The following is an 11,913-nucleotide window of genomic DNA, read 5'->3' as shown; positions in this document are numbered from 1 at the left end:
TGGGTGAAGTGTCTTGCCCAAGGACACAACAACCATGACACAGGTGGCAGGGCGGGGATCGAACCTCCAACCCTTTGATCATCAGCCGACCCGCTCTACCACCTGAGCCACAGTCGCCGGATGTGTTCCGCCCCCCACTAATAACCAACACAAACACTAACCTACTTTGACTTTAGTCAAGTCAAGTCAACCATATTGTCAATTTCTGCAGTATGTGCCAGACATACAGAGGAATAAAAAAAATAAGTTTCTTTTCGACCCACGGTGCAATAAGTATATAAGGACAAAATAAGATAAGTATATTTAAATAAATTGGAGCAACTCCTTCATGTGCCATTTCTCCCTTTTACTGGTTGGAGGTTGGCACATGTTCTCCTTTAAGGTGCTGCGAGGAACTTTATGTTTTTGTTCATTCTTGCACCCCCTTTGGACCAACGTGGTAGTGTTTTTACTATGCCAGCTATTGTTCCAGGGTGAGTAACCCATTACAAAGGCATTAAGAAAAACTATAAAAAATAAAAATAACATTCTTTGCACTGATGATCTCGTTTGCTGTAACAGGTAATTTATGATCACCAGAGGAACAATTTGACTGTTTAAAGATATTTAAAAGTTACTCATAGCACCTTTTAAACAACTGTCTCCATCCTTCCTTCAATTCACTTAAAGATCAATAATTACTCCCTGGTCCACATCAGGACGTAACAAATGGTCTTAAAGTATCTCTGTGCACAGATTGGAGAATTTCCAAATGTGGAGGCTTAAATGTGGTTCACATACGATCTTTTACATTTAAACTTTGTTTTTGTAAGTATAATTTGTTATTTGAAACATATATATATACAAATATTCAAATGTTTTGTTTATCACAGTTTTCATTAATTGAAACAAGAGTCATTTAATAAAACTGAGGTTGATACATAAAGAACAATGCAGTGGGTAGCTCTTGAATGTCAGCAATGCATGGATGTGTGGCATGGCATGTGTAATGTGCAGGTATTGTTGGTAAAAATATGGTGCAATATGTATATTGTATAGCCTAAGATCTCAGGAGAGCTTACTCAGCTGACGGCCCTCCCATGTCAGCCAATTGTCCACTGAGGTTGGCAAGGACAAATTCCAAGACAGTTGGTGGGGGACATTGATAAAGGTCTCACCTTGACATATATACAACACAAAATAGCCTGCAGGCTGGGGTTGAGAGGATAATTGTTGTTTTCCAATGTTTTCCTGGTGAAAGACCACAGGTGAACTTTGGTCATCTGAAGATACTGTGACTTTCATATCAACCCCAAAGTAACCCTCCCAGTGCACAGCGAACACAATGACCTACATTTTCACCCCGTGTTTGGCCTTACCTAACTTTCCCCACTGACATTTTGATGTTGTGTGTATTTGTGTCTGTCAGTGGATGTTTGTAAGCTGAGTCTCTTGTTATGCTGGTATGTGAAGTCTGCTTACACAGGCACAGGAAAGCTCAAGCATAATACATACCATGAATGCATGTATATATGTTTGTAACATTTGCTTCAAAATGAGTGGATGCCTGTAGAGAGAGACAGAGATAGAATGTTAATCAATAGTCTATTTCAAATCATTTCTAATACAGGACTCCCCAAATAAAACATCACATCCCTAAGGCTGGCAGCAACATCATTTACATAATTCAAGTAAGATGTGGTTGAGAGCTTTTGCAATATGTAAATCAGGGTATGATTAAAGAATATTACCATAAACAGAAGTGCAATCATGTAGTGGAAATGTATTGGCAGGGCTTGTCTAATAATTGCTCTTGAATAAAGGAGGAACTATATGCATTAGCATTAATCTAGAGCAAAGGAATTCCACTTACAGCTAATTCTGATACAACAACAGATGGAGCGTAGTCCTCACTCTCAGCATCAGTTTTGCACAAGAAATATTGATGTTAACATTTTGTTTAAGCTTCATACCTACTGTACACAGTGAGGGAGGTTTACTTTTCGATTTGATACATTTAGTAGCCGCACTGTTTTAAAACGATTTACATAATTTCTTGGCATTTACATTCAGACAATTTACCATTTTGTGCGAGTGACAGAGGCATGGAAAGAAATTGTAGAGAACGGTTCCGATGACAACAATGGACAAGTCAGGAGATGAGATGAGATGAGATGAATAAAATTATAGCTCCAGTCGCAGTGCAAGAGGCGACTGGTATTTTAAATCAGAAGTACAATAACTACAAGTGCTCTCGTCGCTGCACAGCTCTTAACCTTCAGTGTGAACAGAGGCACTTCAGTCAGATTGAGTTTGGGAATCCGGATGGCAATACAACACAAACCACGCAATTATTAAGCCATCATTGTTGCCACCAGACTGTGAACCACGCAGACTGGTGGGTATAGGACAAAGGGGGGCATCACCCCAAAAAAGTGCCCTTTTCAAATGTCAAAGCAAAGGTTGTCCTTGCACATGTATTAACAGTATCTGACTGAGGAGAGGACGGCATAACTTATCCGAATATAAAAAAAACAGAAGAACATTGTTTTGCATCCCAGGCTACCTCTACCACCGATCCATTGGAAACCTTTTAGATTTTAACCTCTTCCTTGGGACTATGTGTTCAATTGACCTCAGCTAAGATTTTTTTCGTTTTCTTTTTGACTGTATCAAGAACAGTAGGCTATTTCAACGATGTGCTATGATGAAATTGAGCATCACGTTCCTGAAATGTTGCCCTGAGTGGTAACTCCTGTAAATGCTCTTGTGAAACTGGCCTGCCCTCTATGGGTGGAAGAGAGAAATTACAGTCGAAACGAAGTCATGAAACATTTAACAGGATCCAGTTATCTCTCATTTTTGCTGGAGTGAGTAGCCTACTCCTCTTCTCCAATGTTGATAACAGACATAACTAGCAGCATAGTTTATGTAAGGATTAGTCGAATGAGGCTAGGCTACATGTGAGAAATTCACTGAAAATACTTCTAGGCACTGCAAATAACAGATGTTATTAGCATATAATATACATTAATATATAATATAATCTTGATGAACTCTGGGAGGCATGTTCTTTGCTATTCCTGATGACTTCATCAATAAATTGTATTAATCATTGTCGAACCGCATGGATGCAGTCCTTCAAGCTCATGGAAGTCATACAAGATATTAAATATGGATCTCACAGCACCACTACTTAATTCACTGATGTCATGCAACATATTACTTATAGGCGACAAAACTTGTCTTGCCAAAATCTGACCTTTCTGTGCTCATTAAATGATCAATATTTCTTCAGTGAAGCATATTTATTTTAGTAAAGTAAACATAATTTGGGGGGGTTAGCTTTCATATGAGCCATTTCTAAAACCAATGGATTAATTAAAAGTCAGGTTATAAACTGTACAAAATGGATGGAAGTGACAAGACTTTTGTCCGGGACTGTATAGAGGGATAGGCTACATGTAGGCCTGTTGACTCCAACGTTTTCATCTTTTGAAAATGAGTCTTAATTTTAAATATTTAGGAAGGCTAAAGAGTAGGCTAATCATGTAGGCTAACTCTTCAATCAAATAGCCTACCCCTCCTAATTGTCTTTCTTTTTCTTTCAATTTTCTTCTTCCTAAAATGTAGGTCTATTACTTCACCTTTTACTGTTTTAGCTACTGTATATATTTAATTTCCATTGGCTGTGTTTATTTTATGAGTTGATAAAATAAAATAAAATCACATTAGAGAAGGAAAAACTACACACCCCATGATTCTCTCTGCGCTCTTTGACACTTCCGCCTTCCCTTTCTTGTAGGACGATTTTTACAAGGATGAGTAAAGCTTTGAAGAACGGCAGTGAAACGTCGTGTAGAGTGCGTTAATCACACAAGTTTAGCTCTACTATCGTTGCTCTTTTGCTTTGCTTTATAGTTACTAAAGGAATGATCTTACTGAAAGGCAAACTAAGGAAAATACGGAAAAGTTTACCCGTTTCAGTGACGTCAATGTCCTATCCTTGTCTCATTGGTCCACTCTTTCGCTTGAGATTTTTTCCCGCGTTCCCCTTGGTGCAAAACAACCTGAAAACACACACTGAGCTGTCTGTCAGTGTGTAGTGCAGCTAGATAGCTTCCTGGTGACAATTTAACGTGTATAAATCGGAACCGATATTATTGAATCAGGCAATGCCGTCCTCGGACTATGACTCGGCCTGTCTGCCGGATTTATTACCGCTGTACTACCGACGCCTGTTCCCCTTCTCACAGTATTACCGCTGGCTGAATTATGGCGGAGGTGAGTGCTCACACCACACGCATGGCAAGCTAATATTAATGTTTACTGGTTATTTAATTGACAGGAGTCTTGTTCGTTACGTTTTGTTCAACGTCCATGCACGAGTCATAGAGCTAACAACATGATGGAGACAAATAATTAAAGACACAGGGAGATAGAGGGTCGGCTACTTTCTCCACCCCAACAGCGACATTTTAGTATTACACACAAACACACACACACACACACACACACACACACACTTTCGAAAAAGTACTATTAAATTCAAATTTAAAGAATTATGATATGATATAACAGAAGGGTGTGTGTGTGTATGGGGGGGGGGGGGGGGGGGGGGAGATAATACAGTGTATCAAACCCACAGTGAAATCTGGTGGTTGGAAAATTCAAGACTGCGATGTTTTGCTGTGCTGGACATGGACATGCACAAATACAAAATAAAAGTATCTTGCCCAGTGGTCTCAGACATGCATAAAAAAAGTTACTATACTAGATTTCTATAAGTATGATAAAATAAGATGTTAAAACTTGACTGGAAGTTATTACTGTAAATTAAAAGTAAAATGGGAATTGTGAATAGCAACAGAGCGGAGTCTTTGGAGATGAATTGTTGTTTGATTGTAGATTAGTCGACTAATGTGTTACATTTGTCTTTATTCAACCTCAGTGTATAAGAACTACTTCCAGAACCGCGAGTTCTCCTTCACGCTCAAAGATGACATCTATGTCCGCTACCAGTCGTTCACTACACAGGCCGAGCTGGAGAAGGAAATGAACAAGATGAACCCTTACAAGATCGACATCGGAGCGGTGTACAGTCACAGGGTGGGACTGCGTTGCTTTTTGCTTTTTCATAGGCTTTTTGTGTCACCGCAGACTTACTGATAAAGTTTAATCTGTTTGTGACCCACAGCCCAATCAACACAACACAGTGAAGTCAGGGACGTTCCAGGCGCTGGAGAAGGAGCTGGTGTTTGATATCGATATGACGGATTACGACGATGTCCGATACTGTTGCAGGTAAAATGAGTATATGTGGTTCCCTTTGTTGGTGCACTGTGGAATAATTGCAAACACCCACTTTTTTTTAACACATAGTAATTCAGCAGCATGTCCTGACAATCACACCACTGAGAAATATTGATTTCAATTTTAGTGCGGCAGACATTTGCCCCAAGTGCTGGACCCTGATGACCATTGCCATTCACATCCTGGATAGAGCTCTACGAGGTTTGTTTGTCACTGATTGATGTGTCAGGAATCTGTTGTGTTATGTTCTAAAACAAGATTCCAACACTGTTTTGTGTCATGTATTTTTATATTCTAGAGGACTTTGGTTTCAAGCACCTGCTGTGGGTTTATTCTGGCAGAAGAGGAGTGCATTGCTGGGTGTGTGATGAAGCGGCCAGGAAGCTTTCTGTAGCAGCTCGCTCTGCAGTTGCAGAATACCTCAGTCTGATTAAGGTGACAGTATTTGAGCTTTTATGACATGATTAGGACTGTTTTGTATTTTGTCGGATTCATTCACTATTCAATCAAAAGAAAATTAATTGACACCCATTTACAGTATCTCACAAAAGTGAGTACACCCCTAACATTTCTTTAAATATTTCATTATATCTTTCCATGGGACAACACTGAATAAATGAAACTTTGATACAATGTTAAGTAGTCAGTGTACAGCTTGTATAACAAAATAACTCGACACACAGCCATTAATGTCTAAACTGATGGCAACAAAAGTGAGTACACCCCTAAGTGAAAATGTCCAAATTGGGCCCAAAGTGTCAATATTTTGTTTTGCCATCATTATTTTCCAGCACTGCCTTAACCCTCTTGGGCATGGAGTTCACCAGAGCTTCACAGGTTGCCACTGGAACCCTCTTCCACCCATTCATGACGACGTCAAGGAGCTGGTGGACATTAGAGACCTTGCGCTTCTCCATCTTCCATTTGAGGATGCCCCAAAGATGCTCAAAAGGGTTTAGGTCTGGAGACATGCTTGGCCAGTCCATAACCTCTACCCTCAGCTTCAGCAAGCCAGTGGTCGTTCGGAGGTGTGTTTGGGGTCGTTATCATGTTGCAGTACTGCCCTACGGCCCAGTTTATGAAGGGAGGGGATCATGCTCTGTTTCAGTATGTCACAGTACATGTTAGAATTCAATGAACTGTAGATCCCCAGTGCTGGCAGCACTCAATGCAGCCCCAGACCATGACACTCCAACCACCATGCTTGACTATAGGCAAGACACACTTGTCTTTGTACTCCTCACCTGGTTGCCGCGCAACACTCAGAACACCATCTGAACCAAATAAATGTATCTTGGTCTCATCAGACCACAGGACATGGTTGCAGTAATCCATGTCCGTAGTCTGCTTGTCTTCAGCAAAGTTTTTGTGGGGTTTCTTGTGCATCATCTTTAGAATAAGTTTTCTTCTGGGACAACAGCCATGCAGACCAGTATGATGCAGTGTGTGGCGTATGGTTTGAGCACTGACAGGCTGACCCCCCCACCCCTTCAAGCCCTTCAGCAATACTGGCAGCACTCATACGCAGTGTTGGGAATAACGCCGTTTAAAATAACGGCGTTAGGTAACGCCGTTTTTTTTTCAGTAACGGGGTAATCTAACTAATTACTTTTTCCGTCGTTACAACGCCGTTATCGTTACTGAACGTTAAATGCGGTGCGTTACTATAAATTGATTGAATAAACTGTGTAATCCGAACGCACCCCTGGCTCCATACTACACAAACTACTAGTGAGGAGACCGGTGTGTTTTAAATTGTGTTTTATTCAGTGTGGATGACATTATAACTGTCAGTTAGCGTCAGTCAGCCGGAGCGCCTGTTTAGTGAAGTTTCTTTTTCTTTCTCTCTCTGTTGTGTGAGCGTCCACGTTGCCGCAGTAACCACCTATCGATCCACGGTTGAAACGTGCTCTCCCTGAGTTTGTTTGCATCGCCCTTGTGAGTAAGTGCAATAGAGTTTCCCGATCTCTATAAATTATAATTAATGCACGTTATTAAACGGCCGTGATTCGCCGGTTGCAGCAGCTGTTTAGCGTGTCATCACGAGCCGAATATTGCTATTGTTCTTTTCCTGGGATCTGTATGCTGCTGTGCATGTTAAGGAAGGAAATAAACATAGGATAAATCCTTACTCCTCCTCTCATCGTCTCATGCTTCATAGTCTGACGTTTTTGGCCTTAAGTGGTGTGCCAACACCCCTGAAGTGAAAACAGTGATATAGCAGATCAGCACGGTACATTCAGCAGTTTCCTCTGCTACTTTTGTAGCAAAATACTTGAAGTGCAGGATAAATATTGAAGGTTATGTAGCCTACAAGTAGGCCTACCTGTCTGTTCTACTCATTTCAACTGACTTGTGAAAACTGCTCAGAAAAATCCAAATTTGTTGACATATAGCAACTTTTTTTTTACAGTAGACTAAAGCAAATAGTTACTTTCCCTGGTAACTAGTTACTTCTATTATAAAGTAACTCAGTTACTTTTTGGAACAAGTAATAAGTAACTATAACTAATTACTTTTTTAAAGTAATGTTCCCAACACTGCTCATACGTCTAGTTTCCAAAGCCAACCTCTGTGTATGACGCTGACCACGTGCACTCAACCTTCATAAACTGGGCTGCAGGGCAGTATTGCAACATGATAACGACCCCAAACACACCTCCAATAGGCCTTTCACACCGCCGCAAAATCGGAGCTAGTTCTGGGCTTGTTCGGAGTTAGAGCCAGTGTTTTGGTTTCACACCGCCAGAGAGCCTGCTCCGGGCCGTAAAAACCGGGGGAACTCATACCCCAGGATTGAGCAGGGTTTGATAAGAACTGCTTGCGCGAACGGTTGGGGGAGGGATTATCCTGACCAACCAGAGCAACTCAAACCTCATGCCCGCCATATTTAAAAACACCGCTACTACGAGACGTAAACATAACATAATTACCGAACGTAGCGATCAAATTGACCGGCGAGAATACGCTGTATGGGTCCTGTTTGCTTAAGAAAGCAAAGCGAGAGCCAACAAGTGTAAAAATAAGACGTATTCGCCGCTGTTGTTGTGCTTAAAGCTAGCGGTAGCTTTAGCGTTAGCCACAAGAGCAGCGGCGTCGGGTGACATACACACACGTTTACAGTGACGTCATGACGTTGCTCTCTTGCCGGCTCCATAGCTGTCTCCGGTCGATGTGAAACCAACCGGTTCATAACTGGGATAAGGCTGTAACCAGTTTTGAACTGACCCCAACACCAGCCTGGAACTGACTCTTGGTTCATTTTGGTGTGAAAGGCCTACAAGACGACCAGTGGCTTGCTAAAAAAGCTGAGAGTAAAGGTTATGGCCTGGCCAAGTATGTCTCCTGACCTAAACCCTATTGAGCATCTTTGGGACATCCTCAAACGGAAGATGGAGAAGCGCAAGGTCTCTAATATCCACCAGCTCCGTGATGCTGTCATGAATGGGTGGAAGAGGGTTCCAGTTGCAACTTGTGAAGCTCTGGTGAACTACATGCCCAAGAGGGTTAAGGCAGTGCTGGAAAATAATGGTGGCCACACAAAATATTGACACTTTGGGCCCATTTGGAAATTTTTTGTTAGGGGTGTACTCACTTTTGTTGCCAGCAGTTTAGACATTAATGGCTGTGTGTCGAGTTATTTTGAGGGGACAGTAAATTTACACTGTTATACAAGCTGTACACTGACTACTTAACATTGTATCAAAGTGTCATTTATTCAGTGTTGTCCCATGGAAAGATATAATGAAATATTTGAATAAATGTGAGGGGTGTACTCACTTTTGTGAGATACTGTACATATTTTCTTTGACGTTTATTCATGCAGCAGTCAGACATACAATCAGCAGTGTTGACACAAATCGCCTACTGTTTATTTAGCATTCTGTGTTTACTGTTTTTTTCTTTAAGGTTTTAATTCATTTTTAACTGTTAACTTGCATTTTTTTCACTGTTAACTTTTTAGTGTCAGCTTTTTTACTGTTTACATAGGTTTTTATATGTTGCATCTTTACTGATGCTTTTATCATTTACACTGTCCTTTTTTGCTGCTGTCCTCACTTTGGATCTAATAAAGGATTATCTTATCTCCTACTGTTTTTAGGGAGGTGACGAGACAGTGAAGAAGGTTGTGCTGACTGATCCAATTCACCCTTTTATCAGGTAAGGGTCTGCTCATTTTCTCAGTCAGTTTTAAACTGTAACTGAACAGAGCTGTAACTAACTAAGAGTCTGTATCTGTGATCTCAACAGAGAGTCTTTGAAAGTGGTGGAGCGATATTTCCCCCAATACGCTCTACAGGACCAGGACATACTGGGCCGCAAGGAATCTGTGGACAAAGTCCTGGCGCTCGTGCCTGAAGATATCCTTTTCACAACATTTTACACATCTATCTCATCAACACATGCAGTCGAACTTGTAGCTGATGGGTGGAAAAAACACTTAAGTCAAAAGATTTGTTTTCAAACCTTTGTAAAATAACTAGACTCAACCTTAACTCACTGCTTACATGTAAGAAAAGTGTTGAAGGAGCGCTTCCAGAATGAAAAGAAACCAGAGAACCGTTGGAACCTCATCGAGGATCAAGCCATTAAGAAACAGGTTTGTTTCTGCTGGCATCACATAATTACAGTTTTTACCTCACAGCAGGAGGGCTTACTGATGACCACTGGCACAATGATATAACCTTCTTTCTTCTAGGGCACTGCCAAAAAGGGCCAATACTTTGAGAGAGAGATCATGCTGCAGTATTGTTACCCACGGCTCGATGTCAATGTCAGTAAAGGGGTGAACCATTTGCTGAAGAGCCCCTTCAGTGTCCATCCCAAAACAGGTGAGCACATATCTAATGAGGTTTGATCAAGATCTCACTGTGACTGCACTGGTGGCAGATTCTCACTGACTTATCTCTTTTTGAACAAAGGGCGCATTTCTGTTCCCATAAACATGAAGGAATTAGACAAGTTTGATCCTTTTGATGTGCCCACGATCAGGTAAGCAATTATCTAATGTCTCACGCTCTGTTGTGTGCAGTGTTTCATATTCGGTAAAGCTGATGTTATAAGTTTTGTATTTTTAATTTATTTTTAAGTCTCATCTGTGAGGAGTTGGATCGACCGAGGACAGGGGAAGAGGAAGAGAAGGCAGATGATGTCAAGGAGAAGGAAAACGAGAAGGATGCAGCAGAGAGACGAAAGATCAGAGGTGAAATTCTCCAATCTTAATTTCAGACTTATTGTGTCACACACAAGAACTGTATCTTTTTTCATCTTTTTTTTGGTTGTTGCCTGGACAGCATCAAAGTGGAGTCTGGGTGGTAGAATGAATAATAAAATTACATGGCCCACCATTGTTTGGTTGAGTTTTAGACTTTACCCATTTGCTTTTTCTTTGTCAAAATGAATAGGGGCAAGTAATTGGTACAATAGGTAATGGAGTTACAACCTATGCCTATGTCGTTTAAGACTTGAGCCGAGACCGGAATATAAGATCCCGAAAACACGTTTTTTTCTCAGCTTGTTAAAAGAGCCAGAATAAAGACAGAAAAGCGATCACGTAAAACTATAACGACAGTGTATGTATGTATATATATATATATATATATATACACACACACACACACTGTATCTTTCATGTGATGTACTACTACTACAGTAAACTACTCAGGAAATTCACATTATATACACAGCCACATATATACACATTACTGTCTAGTAAGTTATATGTCTGCGATGATTCATGTTTATATAAAGAGAAACTCTGACCTTCAGAACCCATGGAGTTTTAGTTTATTCTGGAATATAAACTTAACCCATTTATTGCTTTCCTTCACAGATTACAAAAGAACAAGCTTGGCCAAGTATGTGAAATACTTTGATCAGTTTCTGGATGGATTGGCTGCTTCGTGGAAAGGAGAACTTCTCAAAAAAAGTGGTGAGTTTTTTCCTTTGTAGATGATATGAGGAGAAAATAACTTTTAAGTTGGTTGACTCATGTAAAAATAACTTTCTTTTATTATTTTCTAGATCTTCAGAAAGATTTCTGAACCGGATCATTCATCGGAAAGTGGTACAGAAGAGGCTCCATATTACTAAATGTAGGCGATGATGTGACCTGGCCTCAACAATAATTTCATCCAAATCTGTTTTATTAAACTCTTGAGACTATGTTGTTTGTTCTTGTTGTCTACATGTTTTTGTACATTTATCTTTTATGAAAAATAAATCTTGTTTTTGAACTCTATCAAAATGTTTTTTTTTTAATCTTGTGCTGAATTATTTTCAGTACTAGTAATACTATCTATAATAATGGCACATATATTTATGTTTATAGTTAATAGACAGATGTTATTTGTACGATTGCCTAGAGGAAGAGGGGCTGAACAGTAACCATGAGGTCGCTGGTCCGATTCCAGGCACCATATAGGAGGGTGTTAGTTAAAACTAGTGGTGGCTGGTGTGTCTTTGAGCAAGGCACTTAACACCGAAGTGATCCAGGGGCGTTGCACTGCGGCTGAACAGACTATGCGCGAGGCTAAATTTAAATGTAGCCATTGACCAATAAAGCAACTGGATTTAAGTTGTACACCTGCTTATCAAGAACATCATGCACAGAGATAAAAC

At 40.4% G+C, this 11,913-nt stretch overlaps 1 protein-coding gene across 1 annotated transcript; it reads left to right on the top strand.

Annotated features, from left to right (window-relative positions):
• Nucleotides 1-4,000: 4,000 nt before the first annotated feature.
• On the top strand, nt 4,001-11,527 carry prim1 (DNA primase subunit 1). Its single transcript, XM_080031771.1, has 13 exons — nt 4,001-4,263; nt 4,931-5,088; nt 5,177-5,283; nt 5,420-5,493; nt 5,591-5,727; nt 9,395-9,453; nt 9,544-9,655; nt 9,803-9,892; nt 9,992-10,124; nt 10,215-10,284; nt 10,383-10,495; nt 11,126-11,224; nt 11,317-11,527. Exons 1-13 carry the CDS (start codon nt 4,155-4,157, stop codon nt 11,334-11,336), a joined length of 1,281 nt encoding a protein of 426 aa, XP_079887897.1. The 5' UTR covers nt 4,001-4,154; the 3' UTR covers nt 11,337-11,527.
• Nucleotides 11,528-11,913: the final 386 nt, after the last annotated feature.

This window comes from Ammodytes marinus (assembly GCF_949987685.1).
Source record: "Ammodytes marinus genome assembly, chromosome: 7".
Classification (NCBI taxonomy): Eukaryota; Metazoa; Chordata; class Actinopteri; order Uranoscopiformes; family Ammodytidae; genus Ammodytes; species Ammodytes marinus.
This window is presented reverse-complemented; position numbering and strand designations above follow the sequence as displayed.

Coding starts and splice junctions, on each gene's coding strand:
- prim1 (XM_080031771.1), top strand. CDS start 4,155: ATGCCGTCCTCGGACTATGACTCGGCCTGTCTGCCGGATTTATTACCG. Junction 5,728..9,394: donor AATACCTCAGTCTGATTAAG/GTGACAGTATTT, acceptor TACTGTTTTTAG/GGAGGTGACGAGACAGTGAA. Junction 9,454..9,543: donor CCAATTCACCCTTTTATCAG/GTAAGGGTCTGC, acceptor TGATCTCAACAG/AGAGTCTTTGAAAGTGGTGG.